Source organism: Ylistrum balloti, unplaced genomic scaffold (assembly GCF_031769215.1).
Source record: "Ylistrum balloti isolate Yb309-2 unplaced genomic scaffold, AGI_CSIRO_Ybal_v1 Utg369876, whole genome shotgun sequence".
Lineage (NCBI taxonomy): Eukaryota > Metazoa > Mollusca > Bivalvia > Pectinida > Pectinidae > Ylistrum > Ylistrum balloti.
In genome coordinates this window covers 1,307,348-1,330,089 of record NW_026782016.1, presented here as the reverse complement: position 1 = coordinate 1,330,089, position 22,742 = coordinate 1,307,348, and the positions used below count along the sequence as shown (strand labels likewise).

The following is a 22,742-nucleotide window of genomic DNA, read 5'->3' as shown; positions in this document are numbered from 1 at the left end:
CTTAATTACATGGCAGGTGTCGTACGTAATTGAAGAAGTTCTAATTAGACTGAAGTTTACTCTTCCGGAAAATCGGAACCCGGCTTTATTTTCGTTACACTTTTTCATTAATCTCCGTGTAAATCTGTCTTTTGTTCACATTTTGCCTTAGGTTGATTGCATTTGAGTATTTCGATTATGTTTATGTTGACATGTTGGTATATGTTTGAAAAAAAAACTAATACAGTGACGAAGAATACTGTATCATACGTTCCTCACTAATATTACATGATCTGTCGGGAAATGTATCTTCATTTCCCTTGGAATACTCTTTTTTGTTTTTTCTTAAAATTGATTTTCCCATGTTTCGGGATGGAAGTGATTTATATCTTTAAAAAAAATGTTCTGTATGGTGGTATTTTAGTTGTACTTAAACAAATACGAGAAATACAATGTAAATAACAACCCCCACCCCCCCCCCCTGACATATTAACTTACCGGAAATGGGTATTCGCCCATTTGTATATGAAGTTTGACTTGATATTCCATGTATACATTTACTGTGGAAGACCTGTGTTCGGAAAGGTTTTCGTAGAACTTTCTATCTAGTACAACGTTTTCAAATGAGCATACAGTATATGTAACTGTATAGTTGTAATGATGAACTAAAAAGGTTTATGACAACGTTTCTAAGTTGGTATCATCGACGACGGTGTTTAGTACCAGCAGGGACGTATGTTTATGTCTTTGGTGGTAAAAAAGCATAGAACTGTAACAGCCAGAAGCTTTGACCACTACAAAAAGACATCTTAATACAGACATGGACGATATCTTTACGCAAGTGAGAGAAGGGAATGCTTTTCATGTACGGGTATGGTTGGACAACACCGAGAACGACCTGAACCAGGGGTACGGAACCCAAGTGTTGATATAGTATGGCCTAGCCTGCTCCCATTATCGTTTCTCCTCCTATATTCCTACCTTGAATTTAGGTTTTGTAGAGCGCTAGCATTTTCGGAGTCTTAAATTTTTTGAAGGCCTTTTACTCTTTATTGAAATGTATTATTGGACGATACATATATATTAAAGTAGGTCAATTTATTTTTGTGTTTTGAGAGGCCATAGACGGGGTGATTAATTATATGTTATGATTTGTTATGGTTGTATTCTATAGTCATGTAAATCATCCTGGTCCTTCCAGAACTCATCAAGTCTGTTTTTGAAAGTGTTGGTGGTTTCGTCTATGAGCAGTGTGGATTTCGGGTAGTACATTGGTGTTTTGAGTGATCGCTGGAAACGAACAAATTTTGAATTACAAGTTAGCCAAGTGTTGAACATTACGTTCAGCTCATTGAATGGACACGCAAAAGCTTGCTACTTTTTTCTTTTGTTCAAAACATTAATATTTGCATGAAAATATTTCATATGTATACCTCACAGAGACAAAACAGATCTTGTGTATACATATCAATATAGTTAACATGGTACTGTTTAAAGCCCCTGAATACAAATAACTAAAAATTTTACTTAAGGCCAGGAATACTATTAAGATGTGTGATATTGTTTGAATTTTGAGAACGTCAGTATTGATACGTGATAGTAAGTTAGTAACATCTCTATTGTATAAAGTTAAAGTATGCTTCAACGGAGACGTTTATAAAACATATATTTATATATATTAGTCTCTGATACAAGTTTTGTTATTGTCAAAGATTCAATACATGTTTTGAAGGCAAACAATACTTGATGTATGGTGCAGTTAGCATCCAGAAATGTTCTCTCTTTTGGCAGAACACTTGACAATAGTTTGCGTATATGTTAGTTGGTTTCCATTCATATTTTTCAAAAATTTGTAAGAGACACAGTTACATATGAATGTTTTATAGCATAAGTCTTCAACAACTTAATTTTTATTGGGTTTTACATCCACTGTTTCAGCCTTTCATTAGACAAGTCTTTTTACAAGTCACTAGCTCGCAATACGCAGGGGGTTTACATCAAGGCATGTTGACTAATGTGGACGAGGGCATCACTGTTGGCTAGGGATATCACGGTCTAGGTTTTGATTATCAAAAATAGTGATCTATAATCACAATAACAACTACCTTTACTGGTAATCACAGGCTAGAACTGGATCCAAGTGTTTAATGTCCCTGTAATGAAAAGAATTTTGGGAAAGAATGCTTTAAGGATGTTACCTGATTTACCTGAGTAGATTTCTTTTGAACAATTAATTCCAATCTATGATCCATATATACATAAGATTTCGATGTAGTCTTGCATCTCATAGGTCAGAGTTAGTACACTTCACACTAGTCATTTGTCTGATAAAGGTGACCGTGTTGCTATCGAAACATCACACTCCAATCTTCTACTGGTTTTGTTATAAGAACTTCTATTCTCTAGAGATGCTTATTGTGTTAATTAATTTTCATGGTCATTACTGGTTGATGATAAAATTTATTGATACACGTCTAGTTATTGAATGACCTGTCATATACTACTGGGTAAAGATGACTTTTGTTGTCTCAACCTTGGTTATTCAAAGTAAGTTTCAATCAACGACACACACCAAGCGTCACCTGATGAAGCCTAGCGTCAGAGGGGAAACTAGTCGGCCAGTAAATGATATCCCAATCACTGGGTTCAACACTTTGTGTGTGTTGTGACTGAAACTTACTTGGGGTAATTTTGATATTTTTATCCATCACCCTGCAGCACCCAACTTGTCGTCCAACTCACTCTTAAGTGATGTTGGCTCTATTTATATCTATCAACTTTGGTTATTTTTATACATTATTATTACTATTGTACCAATTACAATTGCCATGTATACCAATGTTAATACTGAAGTAGTTGTGTTAATGGTATATTTTATGATCATTACAATTAACACCAATTGATTATCAATACATTGTATAGCAAGATATCTTCAACTGCTAATGTTCTTAACTTCTCATTTGATTTTGAAACATTTCAATTCTATACTTTATAACACCAAAAATAGATCACTCTGAATTCTGAAATGAAATTTCTAGTGATCTGAGTTCAATGCTTTGTATAAAAGTTTGTGAAAATCTCTCATCAGAATAAAACGCATCTTGTCATGCTTAAACATACAATATAATCTGAGATCCATTGATTAAAGGCAAAAAGTTTTACTGTTTAGGAAAGAAAGGTGCCAATATTCCATTCTAGAATACCCTCAGTATATGAAAATTGTGCAATTCATTGCTGAACCAAATGTTTAGTTTTACGTTGTACTATGTTGTATATATTAGGCACAAGTTGCAACTATTTTACATACTTTTATTGGTGACTTCTTATCATGTGTTCGTGATCAAACGGGGGAAGCCAGTGTGATATCACATTGTAATTGCTGTTGTTTTGTGTTTGATCTTGAAGGTGCGCACCATTGGTCATAGAGAAAGACACTCAGTCTGGTATATTAGGTTATCTGAGATTATCAATCCCTATAAATAGTATTGATACACTGGATGTATCATGTTACGAAATAGAGTATAGGTAGCTTTCAGCTATATACATGTGTTACACGTATTTGAAGACGGGGCCGCGATGGCAGAGTAGTTAAGACGGTTGACTATAGTCCTCCACCTCTGGGTTGTGGGTTCGATGCTTACATGGGACAGTCGTCGGGTACTGGCTGCAGATCGGTGTTTTTTCTGGGGAACTTTGGCTTCCTTCCACCATCCAGACCTGATATATCCTTAAATGACCCTTAGGGTAGGAAATGAAGCAACAATTGAATATATGAGTACAATACATAATTGAAGACTGTTGATTGTGTAAGATGATATAATCTGATTATCACAGATTTCTTTGTGCCATCATCAAGTCCTATCACTCAGGATGATGTAAACTGACCTATTCTACACTAGTTACTAACACATCTTCCATATAAGTATAATGTGACTGACTCGAACAGTTGTATTCAATGGTAGAAAACCTCCAGGCTTAATGTTATGTACCAATATTGTACAATAAGGTTTAGTGAGTTAACACAGATTCTGGCTCAAAGTCAGGGAATGGGCTTAATGCAGGAGAATTGAATAGTTCTACTTTGTAAAAACAGATAAGATGGCCATATTATCATTATCTTGGTATTTACATAAAAAAAAGACCGAGGGTCAGAAACTGATCTTTTCTTGATTAAAGATGTTGATGTATCATGCAGGATTATTATAATTAACATAAATGAATTTTAAGACTGTTTATAAAACCTAACTGTCAACTTGTGATTGAAGTAAAGTGATGAAAAATATATTTCTTGATTTCAAATTAGTTTGGATAGATGTACCTGTATTTATATCACCAACTTTGTTGATGAAATACATGTATACTTGTACTGAAGAGGTTTTCAGGCACTATTAAACAGCAATTTGACAATACAGGTCAATTTGAATGATTTATTACTGTCCAACAAATTAAGAAAACATACAAATGTTGATCACAATGATGACTAGCCTATTCTATTTCAAATAATAGTTAAAATTTATAATTATCTGCATTTCAACTGATATGTGTAGTGTCCATGATAAGATATTTACAATATTTACTAAAACATATGTACATTTTCCTTTGTAAGATAAGTATGCATTTACACTATAATATATTCACAATGAGATCTGTACAGTATTCACTGACTATGAGATGTGCAGTATCTTCTGCAATATTTGTGCAGTATCCATTAAAAGTTATATACAGTATCCTCTATAAGTTCTATAAGGTATCCTCTATAAGTTATATACAGTATCCTCTATAAGTTGTATAAGCTATCCTCTATAAGTTATATACAGTATCCTCTATAAGTTGTATAAGGTATCCTCCATAAGTTATATACAGTATCCTCTATAAGTTATATACAGTATCCTCTATAAGTTGTATAAGCTATCCTCTATAAGTTATATACAGTATCCTCTATAAGTTATATACAGTATCCTCTATAAGTTATATACAGTATCCTCTATAAGTTATATACAGTATCCTCTATAAGTTATATACAGTATCCTCTATAAGTTATATACAGTATCCTCTATAAGTTATATACTATCCTCTATAAGTTATATACAGTATCCTCTATAAGTTATATAGGTATCCTCTATAAGTTATATACAGTATCCTCTATAAGTTATATACAGTATCCTCTATAAGTTATATACAGTATCCTCTATAAGTTATATACAGTATCCTCTATAAGTTATATACAGTATCCTCTATAAGTTGTATAAGCTATCCTCTATAAGTTATATACAGTATCCTCTATAAGTTATATGAGGTATCCTCTATAAGTTATATACAGTATCCTCTATAAGTTATATACAGTATCCTCTATAAGTTATATACAGTATCCTCTATAAGTTATATACAGTATCCTCTATAAGTTATATACAGTATCCTCTATAAGTTATATACAGGTATCCTCTATAAGTTATATACAGTATCCTCTATAAGTTATATACAGTATCCTCTATAAGTTATATACAGTATCCTCTATAAGTTATATACAGTATCCTCTATAAGTTATATACAGTATCCTCTATAAGTTATATAAGGTATCCTCTATAAGTTATATACAGTATCCTCTATAAGTTGTATAAGCTATCCTCTATAAGTTATATACAGTATCCTCTATAAGTTATATGAGGTATCCTCTATAAGTTATATACAGTATCCTCTATAAGTTATATACAGTATCCTCTATAAGTTATATACAGTATCCTCTATAAGTTATATAAGTATCCTCTATAAGTTATATACAGTATCCTCTATAAGTTATATAAGGTATCCTCTATAAGTTATATACAGTATCCTCTATAAGTTGTATAAGGTATCCTCTATAAGTTATATACAGTATCCTCTATAAGTTATATACAGGTATCCTCTATAATTATATAAGGTATCCTCCATAAGTTATATACAGTATCCTCTATAAGTTATATACAGGTATCCTCTAAAGGATATACAATTCTCTATAAGTTGTATAGAAGTTTTCATTATAAGTTATATACAAAATCCTCTATAAGTTATATGAGGTATCCTCTGTTATATAATACACATTTAAATATATACACTTGAAATGGACACATACATAAGTTATATACTTAGTATTTTTTTTAACAAATATATATACAGTATCCCTTCTAATTATATACAGTTCTTATAAGTTGATATTTATATTTCAAATTATATTTTTATATCTTCTATAAGTTATAAGGTATCCTCTATAAGTTATATACATTTTTTCTGTATTTTGTATAAAAACCCTCTATAAGTTATATACAGTATCCTCTATAAGTTATATAATGTATCCTGCAAATAATTATATACAGTATCCTCTATAAGTTATATAAGGTATCCTCTAAATAAGTTATATACCAATGTATCCACTATAAGTAGTTTAGTGAACCTATATATATATATACAGTATCCTCTATAAGTTGTATAAGGTATCCTCTATGAATTATATAAGGTATCCTCCATAAGTTATATACAGTATCCTCTATAAGATATATACAGATGAAATTGAGACAAAAGGAAACAATTCTTGAACTTATTTATCTGAAGTAGAAGTTTTCATTATGCCTACATGAATATCAAAACTCCCTACTGATAGATTACATTGAGTCTTCTGTTATGATTAATACACATTTAAATATATACACTTGAAATGGACACATACATACCAGGTATGTCTTAGTAAAGTTTTTTTTTAACAAATATTAGAATATCACAGTGTCACCTTCTAATTCATTGTAGTGATCTTTAATATGAAAGCAAATATTTATATTTCAAATGTATAATTTTTATATCTTTACTTTAAGAAATTTCCATAAATTCTATTAATCAATATTCATTTTTTCTGTATTTTCTCAAATAACAAAAACTACTTTAAAAAGATATATAGGATTTTTTGCTGTAATAATCTGATGTAATTGCAAATAATTGATATAAACAATATCACTGAATATCTTCCTTTATTCCTAAATTGACTTTTAGATACCAATGGACATGACTACCCTATTCCTAGTTCTAGTCCTATATATATATGTACATGTACTTCTCATCTTTCTGGTGATGAGATACCAGATTAACCCCCTGGTGGAGATTAGTATATTCATTATTGACAGCTCTTTGGGGACACAACTTAGTATATTCTTATTGTACTCTGTACACAACTTAGTATATTCTTATTGTACTCTTTTACACAACTTAGTATATTCTTATTGTACTCTTGTACACAACTTAGTATATTCTTATTGTACTTTTATACACAACTTAGTATATTCTTATTGTACTTTTATACACAACTTAGTATATTCTTATTGTACTTTTGTACACAACTTAGTATATTCTTATTGTACTTTTGTACACAACTTAGTATATTCTTATTGTACTTTTGTACACAACTTAGTATATTCTTATTGTACTCTTGTACACAACTTAGTATATTCTTATTGTACTCTTGTACACAACTTAGTATATTCTTATTGTACTTTTGTACACAACTTAGTATATTCTTATTGTACTTTTATACACAACTTAGTATATTCTTATTGTACTTTTATACACAACTTAGTATATTCTTATTGTACTCTTGTACACAACTTAGTATATTCTTATTGTACTCTTTTACACAACTTAGTATATTCTTATTGTACTCTTGTACACAACTTAGTATATTCTTATTGTACTTTTATACACAACTTAGTATATTCTTATTGTACTTTTATACACAACTTAGTATATTCTTATTGTACTTTTGTACACAACTTAGTATATTCTTATTGTACTTTTGTACACAACTTAGTATATTCTTATTGTACTCTTGTACACAACTTAGTATATTCTTATTGTACTTTTGTACACAACTTAGTATATTCTTTTTGTACTCTTTTACACAACTTAGTATATTTTAAATGCACTGTTTTATAGAACTTAGTATATTTTAAATGCACTGTTTTATAGAACTTAGTATATTTTAAATGCACTATTTTATAGAACTTAGTATATTTTAAATGCACTATTTTATAGAACTAAGTATATTTTAAATGCACTATTTTATAGAACTTAGTATATTTTAAATGCACTATTTTATAGAACTTAGTATATTTTAAATGCACTGTTTTATAGAACTTAGTATATTTTAAATGCACTATTTTACACAACTTAGTATATTTTAAATACACTATTTTATAGAACTTAGTATATTTTAATTGCATTCTTTTACTGCACTTATTACATTTTAAATGCACTCTTTTACAGAACTTGATATATTCTTAATGCACTCTTTTATAACTTGCATAAGTTTCCTGCCAAAGCAAATTGAAATGATCATGTATTAAATACCTGGACGGCTTGGATGGTATATATATATTTTACCATATATCTAAAACCTTATATTATTGTAATCAATAAAAACACCTATAGTTCAAGCTAATGATTAGTTCCTGTCTTAAAGCAGTTTTGTTTTGTTATTTGGGGATTCATGAAAAATAATTTACTTTGTTTAACCATAATTGGAACAAGATATAGCTGTCAGAAATGTTTAGATCTGGTATCTCATCACTAGAAAGATGCAAAGTACATGTACATATATATATAGGACTAGAACGAGGAACAGGGGAGTCATGTCCATTGGTATCTAAGTGTCAATTTAGGAATAAAGGAAGATATTCAGTGGTATTGTTTATATCAATTATTTGCAATTACATCAGATTATTACAACACAAAATCCTATTCTATCTTTTCAAAGTAGTTTTTTACATAGAAAATACAGAAAATGAATCTTGATTAATTGAATTTATGGAAATTTCTTAAAGATATAAAAATGATATATTTAAAGTTTGCTTTCATTTTAAAAATTACTACAATGAATTAGAAGGTGACACTGTGATATTCTAATATTTGTTAAAAAAAACTTTACTAAGATCTACCCAGTATGTATGTGTCCATTTCAAGTGTATATATATAAATGTGTATTAATGATAACAGAAGACTCAATGTAATCTGTCAGTAGGGAGTTTTGATATTCATGTAGGCATAATGAAAACTTCTACTTCAGATAAATAAGTTCAAAAATTGTTTACTTTTGTCTCATTTTCACCTGTTTCTTAACAAAAAGATTCAAATAGTTGCCTGGTACAAAAGAATTAATATTATGTATACATGTATTAAAAAAATGTTGAATATCAACAGATTGATATAAGTTAGAACACTTAAGTTGCTTCCCCAAAACAAAATGTAATCAATAAATGATGAATTTTAGAGAATACATGAGAAATTGTAGAAACTATACTAATAGTAAAATAAATATGATTCATCTTTGTTGTAACTGTACATCTATGTTCTGACAGAGATGACCACAGGTTCAGCCTGCTCCATTGGGCAGCAAGGGAGGGGCGTAATAACATTGTGGACATGCTCATACAGAGAGGGGCACGCATTAATGCTACAAATATGGGGGATGACACCGCACTACACTTGGCTGCCAGCCATGGTCACCGGGACATAGCTCTTATGGTATGTATTAAAACAGGGACAGATAACTCCATCTGTATATATAAATATTTACTTGTGCTATCATATAGATATATGCTTAAAATATATTTATTAATTATTTAAGACAGTGGTAAAAGGTTAAGCCAGCAGTTGCTAGTTGATACTTATAATGAACAATTTATATAGAGTTTTTAATTGAAATTGAGAGCAATATATGACTTGCTGGAGCACAAACCATAAGATATTGTGAGTTACTTGTTTCACCACAACTACATACATTTGATTGAATTCTTGATGGTTAAAGTTCTTCCAGAGTAGACTGTAGATTTTTTTCAATTCAGTTCAATTCAATATGGCTGGCATTCAAGCATTTGCTTCAAACAAAATGCTTTATAAGATTCAGTCATAAACCTATATTATTGTATAGGAGTTCATATCAATTTATTATTAACATTATTTGGACAGTACCTTACTGAGTGTTATTGGGTGATGTAGCAGACACCACCAGATAAAATGTCAGAATGTTTCATTTTCATTTCAAAATCTCATCTGACAATGTTAACTGAATTTCAGTATGCCTTGTAACAGTAAGACTCTCACACAAATGTTTTAATATTTGTAACATTTTCTATCACAAGACTTCAGAAAAAATTATTATCATTGTAGCTGCTCCACAACAAGGCAAATATCAATGCTGTGAATGAACATGGAAACACTCCGCTGCACTATGCATGCTTCTGGGGACATGACTTTGTTGCTGAGGTATGAATTACATAGTTCACACTTTACATGTTATGATGTTATTACAGTACATAGATAATCATATAAAACATACCAGACTCCAGAGTGTATTCCTATATTTATAAAATCAGTCCTGTGTTTCCAGACATTAAATGGTCTCTTCATAGGGTTCATTATGAATGATAGTAGTTATCAATTGTAGTCATAAAAATTTGGATTGTTTTTTAAATTTTAATGTTAGAGTCAAACTGAAAAAAAAATATTTGTACAATGACTTAGGTTGTAGACTGATCAATATAAAAATGATCTCTCTACAGTTCTGTCAAAATAACTACTGTTCAATTTAGAAGACGGTTCACTAAAAGGGAGAGTGTGACAGTGATTAATCCACAATAGTAGTTATTGTTCCCTAAACTGATTTTTTTTCCACTTACAGGACTTTGTTAACAATGGAGCTCTTGTTGGCATTGCTAACAAATTTGATGAGACACCACTGGACAAGGCAAAAACAAGATTAGCTGAGGCCTTAAGAGGTAACAAGACCTAAACTATCTGTAATAAAAAAAATATGTGTATTGTATTTAACATGTAAATATGATAAACTGAATGAATATTGTACCAAAGAACAATGAGAACCTGAAATGTAGAATTAGAATGTATTTGTAATGAAAATCTCATGCTTTGTTTTTTTTGGTGATTGTGTTTGTTGATATGTATAGATCGAGCCTTACAACTTGGACAGGATCTACAGAAAATTCCGTTTAAGGATCGCAGCTGGCTGGGTTACAAGACCAGGAGTAGTAAGTGTTGTCTGTGTTTTACTGTCAATCAAAAACACAATTTCTATATTTCTGAAGCATTTGTTGTATAACGCAATCTCTTAGGATTAAAGTGAGACAATAACAACATATTGGAAAGCTGTAGGAAATACATGTTAGTTATCACCCGCAAAAATATTGTATCTGAACAAGATGATTTTATAAAAGGGTACATTGTACCTGAACTGATTGAGGATGGTCTGTTTATGGATGGGTATGTTATACATGAACTGATGAGCAACCTTATATGAATTTTGGACCAGTAAAAATTAGAAAGTATTTATAACTGACTGTACATGTACATCACAGAATAGTGCATATAAACCACTGTATCCCTGATTTAACCTCATTTAAGAAAAATGTAATTACAGTAATAAAATGGTTATGTTTGGTGTTTGTTTTCATATTGGATAATAAGTTGTTTTTAAGATACTCATACAATCTAATTGTGTTACAGTTGTCAGAAAATATTTTTGCTAAAGCTGAATTTAGTAATCAATATTCTTGTTGAACTTCTACAAAATAACAGACAATGATCTAATTATCTAAATTTCCAAAGGTTAAAATTTGTAAGGAAGTAGTGAGCAGCAGTTTGTTGACTGCTATGCATCATAAGATGTGTGTTGATTTGAATTCTTGTATATAAAGTATAACTAGATATATATCTATGCAATATTTTAAATCAATTAAAAATGATGTTGATAGATTAATACAGAAAGATATGTATGAAAAACAGAGAGATGAGAATCATAATAAAATATGTGAATTTATTAGATTGATGAAGAGCATATTGTAGGCTGTTACTTTGATAGTACTGATGTTCAATATTAATTTTACTCAATTGATGTCATTAGTCATAAATTACAATATGAATATCCATCTTGAAAAAATTAGAAGAATATTCAATCTTTAGCAGAAAAATTGTTAATCATTTCTATTTTCATTTGCTGTGGAAATCATTGATATGTTGAGCTTATTACAAATGTACGAGTGAAATTTTAGTTGGTGTGTCATGTTACAGGTCAAGCATCAATGACAGGTTAAGATATTCTAACAGAAATTATAATATCCATGATCATTTAACATTTCATTTCTCTATCTCTCTCAGTACAAACATGGATAGCCTGCATCTCATACATTGTACTGTCCTACCTTTGTTATCTTTAATGTATAAAACATAGAGTGTAATGAAGTATTCAGAAAATGGAGAATCATTGATATCAGAACCTAATATGTATTATGTTGGATGTGTGATGTTTTTCATGTTAACATGTATCTGCTTTTAAATTGTACTTACTCCATTTAAAAATTATGCATTAATTGTATATCTGGAAAAACAGAACATATATAAATATATACATATATTTATTTAAGAATTCACATATAGTCATATACTTATCAAGGTTTTTCTATCTTGTTTTTCCTATTACATACCTGTTCAGTGCTAATATACCAGTTAGTCAGGTAAATTATTTGAGATATATGCTTACAAAACAAGTCAAGTATATTAAATCCAGGGAGGTACACACAATCTATGTATTGTAAAATTGTTTATATACTTGTTACCTATGTATATATCAACAGGCTGTTAGTTTGTTCATATGCACCTATAATAATTGACAAAGACATAATGATACAAATTTGGAGATATATGACAGTGGCAGAATTTTAAAGGTTTAGAATAAATAGACCTTTTAACCTGCAATAAGCCTGCATGGCTAACAAATGATGTCTGACACAGATTTAAGTGATGAACTGATTAGCCGACTATAAAATAACTGTTGTTGGTTATTCTTTTGTACTGTGATAAATGAAAAGTAGGTTTATTACAGTGTGTGGGGTTATTGTCAAATAGATATTCATGTAATGCTTGGTAATTCACCATAAGCTATATGTCCGATTTGTTACCTTATGTTTGGAAATATTCTTTATTGTTATATTTCTGAATGGTAGTAGGAAAGGGTAGATGAAAAATGCATCATTATATACATGTAGTTACAAAATTTAAGTTGTAATGTTCTTCTTAAACATCCTACTCATATGAATGTGATTTTCTCTTTATTAAAAGGATCTATAGAATTTTGGTAACAAATGCATTCATCTGGCAAAATCTGTCTTATTTCAGGGGATGCCTTGTTGTCTAGACACACTGGTATAGACATAGCACAGCTGAACCTCAGTAAACATGTAACCACAACGCACTCAGGGGAGGTAAGTCTGTCAACACAACAGATTCAGGGGAGATCAGTCTCTCAACATAACACTTTCATGGAAGGTCAGTCTGTCACCTCTACAAATTGGAGGAAGTTAAGTTCAGGGGAGATAATTATCTGATGCTGAAGATATTATGAGTTGTCAAGGCCTGTTATTTGATTGATATTTGTTTGGTTTGACAGCTCTGGCGGGGACAGTGGCAAGGCAATGACATCGTTGCTAAAATACTCAATGTCAGGGAATGCACAACCCGTAATTCACGTGACTTTCAGGAGGAATTCCCTCGTCTGAGGTAAGTGCACCAATGCAATAAGTGTATTGAAATAATCTATATTGGGCAGAATTCTTTGAAATTTATTTCATAAAATCCATTTCAAGAATTTATCTTTGAATCAAATCAATAAATTCTGCAAATACATTTTTGCTGGAATTTTATTCTTTCACCAAAAATCATGTCAGCTACAACCAGTTTTAGCAAGAACCAGTTAATTATATATATAAAGATACAGTTAATAAACACCATCTTGCTATACTTCTACTGACAAAAGAAAAAGAAACATTTCAGCAATACTAAAGAAATGCCTCTCCCTGGGAAATGGTAAGATTACAGTAGTCTGTAGGTAACCATGAAAGTAATGCAAGAACAATTTACAATTTCAGTAAAACTCTTCTTTCCTTGTACAAATACCATTTCTCTATGGAAACAGTTGTAGTGTATGTTCATTTCAACTCTTTTCATTCATGAATTTACTTAAGTGACTGTTTAGGCCCATGAGCCTCTTTTTAATTTTGTATTTGCAAAATGACTTCTGAATAAATATCTTTACAGAAATTAATTAAGGAAAAAAATAATGACTTAAGACTTGCTTTAGCTTCTTTGTGAGTGTTTAAAAAAATAAAAGAGGAAAGAAAATTAAAATTTGCAATATACATGTATACAAAATGTTGTTGTTTGTTAGCTATTTTGACAAATTATTTTTATTTCACAGAATTTTCAATAACCCAAATGTGTTGCCAGTCCTGGCTTGTTGTAACCAGCCCCCAAACTTGGTAGTGATCAGTCAGTTCATGCCCTATGGCTCCCTGTACAACGTCCTGCATGGAGAAACAGGTAGATAAACCATACATAACATCAGAAGATGTTTTACCATATATTTTTGTGTATTTCCAGTAGGAAAACTTGGGAATTATCGGAAGGGACTTAGAAAAAAAAGATCTGACAAAGATTTTGTTATAGTTTATTTCTTGACACTGAGGAATAGTTTGTTATGATCAGTACACTGGTGTTAACTGCTGTGTCTGGTTCTGCTTTATAGATAAAGAGGAAAGATTTTGAAAACAGTAGGTACTATTTTGAATGGCTTTGTAGACCTGTTAATAAGATACCCAATTAACATATGACACTAAAACTTTGGTACCCATAATTAGAACTATATATATCTGGTATTGGGTTTGCTTTTTATTTCTAAAAAAATACATTTTGCATTTAAAAAAACACAGCATAACATGTATCATTGTTGATCAGTATCATGTCTGCAATGTAAGATGTGTGTTCTAAACAAATTTTCCTTTACTGTTGTAAAATGAGATGTTCATTTGTGCTATGTCAGTCACCACATTCGTTGGTCTGTTTTCTCTGCAGGTATTGTCCTTGATCAGAACCAGACATTGCGATTTGCCATTGATATCGCACGTGGGATGGAGTTTCTGCACTCAATGGACCCCCTCATCCCCAATGTTGTTCTGACCAGTAAACATGTAATGGTAAGTGAAAAGGAGTTATCTCTCTTCAGGTCTCAACAGCTGATTTTAAATGTCTTTCTTAAACCACCTTAAAACAATTGTTGAAGAATTATTCTGTCACAAGATTACTTGTTAAGATATTCTTTATTTTTTTTTTTATTTCTTTTTTTGTCCAGTTTTTATTTACAGTCAAAATTATAGCTCAGTCATGTTGAGTTATATTAGGTAGGAATTTATTACCAAAAGTCTTAATTTGAAAAGAAAAAAGTTTTGATTAAAAAGCTAATCAATATCTCAGCAATTGTTTATTTATTTTCCAGTATATTGTATTCAAATTTTCTCACATAATTGTTGTGGTTCTTGTAAAAGTAACAATGATGAATTGCAGATATATATTTTGTTGTCACATTTATCACTGTATGTTCCTTTTGTTTGGTTATTATCACACTATTTAAATTCTAAATGATAAATATTTCTTTCCTCCAGACTATCTCTGTCTTTGGTTTATTTTTCTGCTTTCTTGCCACTTATTGCTTTCTAGATTGACGAGGATTTGGCAAAGATAAATATAGATGATCCTAAGTATTATGGTCCGGATGGCACGGTTAATGGGGTAAAAGTCAACCGACCAAATCAGGGCGTTCTGCATGAGTGCCTGGTTTTGTGATCGTACTCCCCAACATACAGTATCATGATATACTATAGTTACTAACATCTGAAACCAAACAACCAGGCTTTACTTTTCAGAAAAGAAGAATATGAGCTGGTGAAAACCTATTATCACAAAATAACTTAGAACATTTATTCTTGTCACTGTAGAATTTTGCCGAGAGGTCAATGCATCATATTCACATGAATGAAACAAATGAATTTTGCTAGGTACTGAATTAAAAAGGATGTTAGTGCCAGTTCTGTACTGTGACAATTAGAAAAAACAACTTTTTTTAATGAGTTTTCTGACCATCAGGATTCTATTGATGGAATTTTAAGTTTCCAGTACACATTATTATGAAATTCCAAGAAACAGTCGTCTTCATCACGGTGGGGAAAAATGTTGATTGGTTGATGGTCTAGTTCCAGGGCAAATTGTAGGTCTTGAGCAAGTTAAGAAACAGTCATCACATACTGAGAGTAGTAATTATCATGTATTTGCATTAGTCATCTGTACCACAGTCTGTGATACAGGATTTACACTCACAAGTTTTTTTCCTGGTAGAGTCTGCATCAGTGGACACAAACCTAGATATACTGCCTTGTGTAGTCTACCCATTAGCGGTCACAAATATAAATTTACTCAGTGCCTAGTTGGTCTAGTAGATTGTCAGTCAAAATGCTGCCTAGTGTAGTCAATCAATGGGCAGTCTAGATACATTGCCTAAATTGCAGTCGACATCTTCATCGGTCATCTACTACTGGAACTTTGATGAAGTCTCAAATTCTGTTATGAATTTTTTAGCTGCTAATGTACAGTGTTTTAGAGAGGTTTTAAAAAGTTATGTTAAGTCTTCCTCGTGCTTGTTGAGATTTGCATCCAAATTTTACCTTTGTTACAGATGTTTGGTTATGTGCAAATGTACATTTTCCTCCCTTTCATTTTAAAAATTACTCTAAGTTACAGTAACAAATTTTTTATTTGTTTTGCAAATGTTTTGGGTTGCCTCCCTTTTTGTGTGATGGCCCCTTTGGTGGTATGGTCAATGTCTAACGTATCAGGCTTTCTCTTTAAAGTTTTGTGGTTTGGATTTCTTGTGATTGTAGGTTTATTACCTATACTGGGTTAGTGGAAGCTATGTTCTACTACAATGTATTTTCACACAAGTTCACTTTGCATGCTGTTGATGGGAATATAATTTTTCACTGCACAAATTTTAAAAATATCATATCTTCAGTGTACATGAATAATGTAACAAGTTGCATTAGATGAGAAAGTGTTTGACCAGCAGTTATACTGTAATTAATTGGACTTCATTGAGTAGTAAATACTGACATCAAGTGTCAAAATACAGATGTATACAGAGTCCTGAGAGAAAAAAATTATGTTGGAAATAGAAGATTTATAAACGATGTGAAATCAAAATCTCTGAATAGTACAGTGCCTCCAGGCAAATAGGCAGACTCCAACACTTAACAATCAAACTGAAACCAATGAAAACAAGGTTTGCTGAACATCTGTTATTCACCTTTTAGGTTTAGAGAAATTTAATACTGTCTAGTTAGAATGCTGAGTAGTTGAGAATTTGTATAGCTTGATAGTTAGTCTCATGCTGAAAGAAAGGAATTTTACTATATTTATTTTGTTTTTTGTTTATATTTTTTTTTAGTTATAACATCAAAATAATCTGCTATAATAGGTGGTAGAAAAACATCTGCAATTTTATTATTATTTTTTATTTTCAAATTTGATTTTGTCAGTGTTGTTTGCATGAATGTTCATTTCTATATTTTTGTTTGTCTCTAGGTTAAGGATTCTACATGCATATAAATGCAATTCTGACCGTCCAGTTGTCAGATAACGAGTTAGATTGACTACCTTTCATTTATTCCAAAAGTGTACATGCTATTATTTGTAATAAATTCTGAAATTGATATTGTAAACTTTACTTTAAGCCAGCAAACGATGTGTCACTTTAACAAAATAGTGAGTAATTCTGCAGGGGAAGGTGTTGTTGTACATTGTCATCAGAGGAAGGGATTATGAGGGGTTTTAACTTGTTCCAAGGTTACAGGGAGAATTAGTGACTTACTATGATAAACCAAAGAGTAAACGGACAGGTTACTTTTGCCTTATCATCATTAGGGTTTGGCATGTTCACGCTGACTGCATTGAGTTTTTGAAGATTTTGAATTGGTTTCAGCATGTTGTTTTGATAAATCATTTTGTGAAATGGTCAATAACAGCAGGAAAAAAGTGAATTTAGAGAAATAATACATTAGTGTTTAAATTCACTGCATTAGAAGACAACATAAAATATACTTTTGGTCAACTGAAAGATACCTAATAATTACCCATTTCTGTGCTATTTGAACATTATTCTACAGAATTAAACTTTCTTCTGGCAGCTTGATACAGTGAAACGTTTCCTTACTAAGGGTAATTTACTTTGTAACTGATTTGTGTGACAGCCTGCTTTCATGTATAATCATACCTTCGTACTGGTATCTCAGTAGGAAAATGTTTACACTATAACAGATTGATGAAGACTTGACAGCAAGAATTAACATGGCTGACTACAAGTTCTCTTTCCATGAGAAAGGCAAGCTGTACAATCCAGCTTGGATGGCTCCAGAAGGTAAGTTTGACATGACCCTGAAAACTCTTTTCTTCCATCAATTCATGATACAGTGATGATACAGGCCCTATGGGTCTTTTGTTTTTGTTTTGGTAACTAAAAAGACGATGTCAAAAAGAAAGATCTGTCATCTAATTCCTGAAACATACCCAAATCTTGTTAATTTAGTCACCTCTGATTCAGTATTCACACTTACAGCCAGAATCTTAAATTTTTTTATTTTATCATCTAATTAGTGCAATGATAATTGAATTTGGAAATTCTCAGGAACGCTGACTGATATCAAACTTCATTTCTATTTTCCTTGGAGATAAAATTCCAAGATGTCTGCATTAGTTGCTATTTCAAAAAGCTTTTCGTAGACTCCAGGTATACATAATCAACTCTGCTGAAAGTTCATAGAAACAAAATGTACTTTGTTCTAAATGTCATCATAATATAGCTGAAACCTGGGAGTTCCAAGATGATACTCCAGCATATAAATTTTGAGAAAAAATGAGTGATTTAAATAAATTTCTATTGAGTCACCTTGGCTGGCAAGTAAAAGAAATGATACATGACTGTAATTCTTGATGGGCATTTTACCTGTTGCTCTGTTGACAGCTTTGCAGCGTAAACCAGCAGACATCAACCAACGTGCAGCAGATATGTGGAGCTTTGCTATGGTAATGTGGGAGCTGGAGACAAGGGAGGTACCTCACGCAGATATGGCACCGATGGAGGTCGGCATGAAGGTGATTATCAATACTGGAGCATTTCATCATGTTATATGAAGCAACATATTACCCTTTGTAATCACATTCTTAGATAATAGGACTTCTCATCAAGGATAAGATATATGTTTTTCAGAATTATACAGAAAAACATTGATGATGATGTATACTGTTTGGCAGATTGAATAATGAACAAAGTGTTTTAGATAGTGCTGGATCACCACAGTGAAATGACTGTAGATAAGGTGAACAAACTTCACCTTGCTGTTATCTAGAAGTTACATGTCAATCTTTGTCTTAAAATTTATGTGAATTAAGATATATATTTTGTCAGAGTATATTCTTAATGTACTCCTTTATAGAACATATTTTATTCTTAAGGCACACTTTAGATTTTATAAGTTTTTAGTTTTTTATCTCTAGCTGTATTCATGTAGATTTTTTTCTCTTTAGATTGCAATGGAGGGTCTACGCATCAACATCCCCCCAGGCATTGCATCACATTTGTCGCGTCTCATCAAGATCTGTATGAATGAGGAACCAGGCAAACGCCCCAAGTTTGATATGATCATCCCTATCCTGGAAAAATTGAGGCAAAGATAAAGAGAAACTCTTTGTTGTATACAAGCGGGGGAGAAACTAGGATGCAATTGACAACATATTAATGTAACATAGTCTTTATATTCTCTGTGTCAGTGACATGCTTAAACAACACTGGGCAACACTAACTTATATATCATGTTTGGTTTATAATGTAGTGTTGTCTACTGGAAGAGTGTGTTTTTGTAAGTTTAAATTCTACACACAACTTATACAAGGTTTTCTTTAATGATAAGAAAACACTGCAGCAGTCAGTGTACCTAGCATAAAAAAATATGAACTATGAATTTAAAACTCCAAAGTGTGTGTTTTCATTCAATAGAATTACACCCCTAGACTCCCCAACTGTCAACCTGTTAAAAAATTACAACCATGTTTCAAAGATTTGATTTCAAAATATTTTAACATTTTTGTTAATTTATTAAATATTAGCTTTCATAAGATTTTTTTTGTTTTGTAAGTAACTTTTAATGAGCAGACAGTTGTAACCATGAATGTGAATACCAATGGGAGTTTGTTTTACTATTATTTAATAGCATGGAAAACATTATCAAATCTGATGCTGATAACAGTACATTTCAAGCAGTTAGATTTATGCTGAGAAAGGACAGAGGGTAGGGTATTGAAAATATACAGAAACTAAAACATTCTGTAATTAATATACACATCAAGTGATTTACTGTTACGGAAGGAAGCCTGTTTGAATATGTTTACTGACACAGGGAAAAGACTACAATATCTCGTATGATATGGTGCTATTAGTTAAATAATACCAAAATGTAACTTTATGTAACTTATACATGTTTATATATGTATGGTCAAATATTATGACTTCTGCTTATTTATTTGCATGATTGTATGTACATGTGTATGGTGTATTTTTATCTCGTATTATACATTTTAATGAATTGATAGCATTGTCGTGAAAACCAAGTTCGTTAGCTTTACACATACTTTTGTTATATATGTTAATAACTGCTTGCTTCTTTACCTAAATTGATGTAGTGTGACTTACTTAATGTACAATACTGCCATTTTTAATAAATTGTTTACAGTGTAAGTTTTCACGGGGATTGTATTTCGTTGTTGTGGGGATATAAATGAAGGAAATAATGATAAAGTTTAAATCATAAAGGGAGTCTCAATCTCCCTTTCATCATCGCAGTAGACAATGCATTATTGACCCCATTCAATGAGAATAGTTAGGATGCACTCTTATCCCTGGTTGCTGTGCCTTTTTCATGTTGTGATATATAAGTTTTGTTGATATGTACAGACAGATTGTTTCTTTGAAATACACAACAGATAGCTTTATGACATTGAATCTTATTTTGTGAACTGCAACAAAAACATTTCTGCATTGCTTCAGACAGAATCTGACAATCTCGCATCATATTTTTTACTCCACTTTATTAGATTTTCATTTCTTGCTCATCCATTTTATTAGCTTTTTCATTTTTTTTGCTCATAGTGAAAACATCAAATGCATAAAGAAGTAAAAATGTTACAATTTCAGACAGAATTCATCAATACTCAATATCAGTCTTCCATAAATTATCTCCAGAACAATCCAAAGTTGTATGATGCTGTAAAATTTTTTTTTTAAATCGTCCAGAGAAGTGAGCAAATAAAGATGAATAATTATGATAGTATTGTATAACATATATTCATTAATTCAAAACAATTAATTAATTCTAAGGTAACTTTGTTGATTGAAGCATTTTTTTTATCCGGTGGTTATTGTCCTTTATCACAGTTCAGTTTTAATCAACAAGTAGTATCAGAATCTGAATACCTTTACACAAGTTTTCCTGCAAAATGAGATTATATAAGTGAATAATTCACAAAGTCGACTATTTATAGAAAATAATAGAAAATAGTCAGTGTTAAGTAGAGTGCTTTAAAAGGTAATGAAAGGTCTTTAGGAATACATGTAAAATTATCTGTAAACATTGATCTCATTATCATGTGTTGTTTAAACATTGATATCAGTTTACAAAATAGAATGATCTGGAAATGTGTTACAGATACTCCCTACAATAGTCACAGGAAATGCCCAATGTTATATGTAATATGTGTGTATAAATTTACTGTGCCTTTTGTTATTACTTTCCGATCTAAAATTAAATGCTGATTATTTTATAGCAAATTTAATGGTTGAATATATTATTTTACATGAAAATAAATACATTTGTATTTGAAGAATTGATTAAGAAATTTTTGTTACACAAAATAAACTGTGGAATTTGAAATACTTAAACAATTTCATATATGAATTAGGAATACAAGATTATTTGCTCAAAATTGAACTAAAGAAACAAAGCGCTGTCATATGCTAAAGCAAATTTTCTTACATTGCTATTTTTTCTCCAGAGAAATTGCAATAATAACACATTCAATATGTGTTTGATCAAGCTATGAAGAAAATATTGTAAACGTATTCAGTTTTGGTAATCAAATTTTAGCTCTTTATTACTTTTTGGCACATTAGCGCATTCACAATGGTTGTTACATAGATAACAGTCAGACACTGTAATTAGCCCAATACTTTCAGGGCAAAAACCACTAAAATAAACTATCGCCAAAATATGTACGTTTACATTATAATGTTGATGATGTTACTTGTAGAACAAGGTATAGAACTGTATAGATTTATCTGCATTAAAAAAATCTTACTCAAAATTGTGTTTTTTTGTGAAGTTTTGTTTGAAAAAGTCTTGTATTTGTTGACCATTATCTGAATGGTATTTCAATAATGTACAATTGGTGCATATCAAATCTATAAATTAATCTTGTCAAATAATGTTTTAGATGAAAATATTACGTTGATTATTGACAAAACTGAAACTCTTGCTGTTAGACACCCACAGTATCATGATTTCCATGGTTAGTTGCAGCCATCCGTGAGAACAATTTTATGTTTAGATATATTGAACATGTATTGTTTTAAATAACAGAAATTTATAGGCGATGACCATTGTTTATACCAACCAGAATGGGAGATCAGGACACGAGAGCAAATTCTATAGTGAAGCCAACAGGAACAGCTTTCCGCCAAGATTGAAAAGCTGATGATTCAATTTCCCGTTGGTAAATTTTCCAGTCCTAGGTAGACACCTCCCTGC

At 31.0% G+C, this 22,742-nt stretch overlaps 1 protein-coding gene across 2 annotated transcripts; it reads left to right on the top strand.

Moving 5' to 3' along the window:
* The first annotated feature begins 511 nt into the window (after nucleotides 1-511).
* LOC132546147 (integrin-linked protein kinase-like) lies at nucleotides 512-22,299 on the top strand. Of its 2 annotated transcripts, XM_060209849.1 has the most exons (13): nucleotides 513-888; nucleotides 9,354-9,519; nucleotides 10,165-10,260; nucleotides 10,676-10,772; nucleotides 10,959-11,039; nucleotides 13,183-13,268; nucleotides 13,454-13,563; nucleotides 14,261-14,382; nucleotides 14,914-15,035; nucleotides 15,556-15,627; nucleotides 18,205-18,304; nucleotides 18,908-19,038; nucleotides 19,471-22,299. In XM_060209849.1, exons 1-13 carry the CDS (start codon nucleotides 800-802, stop codon nucleotides 19,618-19,620), a joined length of 1,422 nt encoding a protein of 473 aa, XP_060065832.1. In that variant the 5' UTR covers nucleotides 513-799; the 3' UTR covers nucleotides 19,621-22,299. The 2 variants fall into 2 exon arrangements, with proteins under 2 accessions (XP_060065834.1, XP_060065832.1); XM_060209851.1 differs by lacking the exon at nucleotides 15,556-15,627 and having other exon boundaries at nucleotides 512-888.
* Nucleotides 22,300-22,742: the final 443 nt, after the last annotated feature.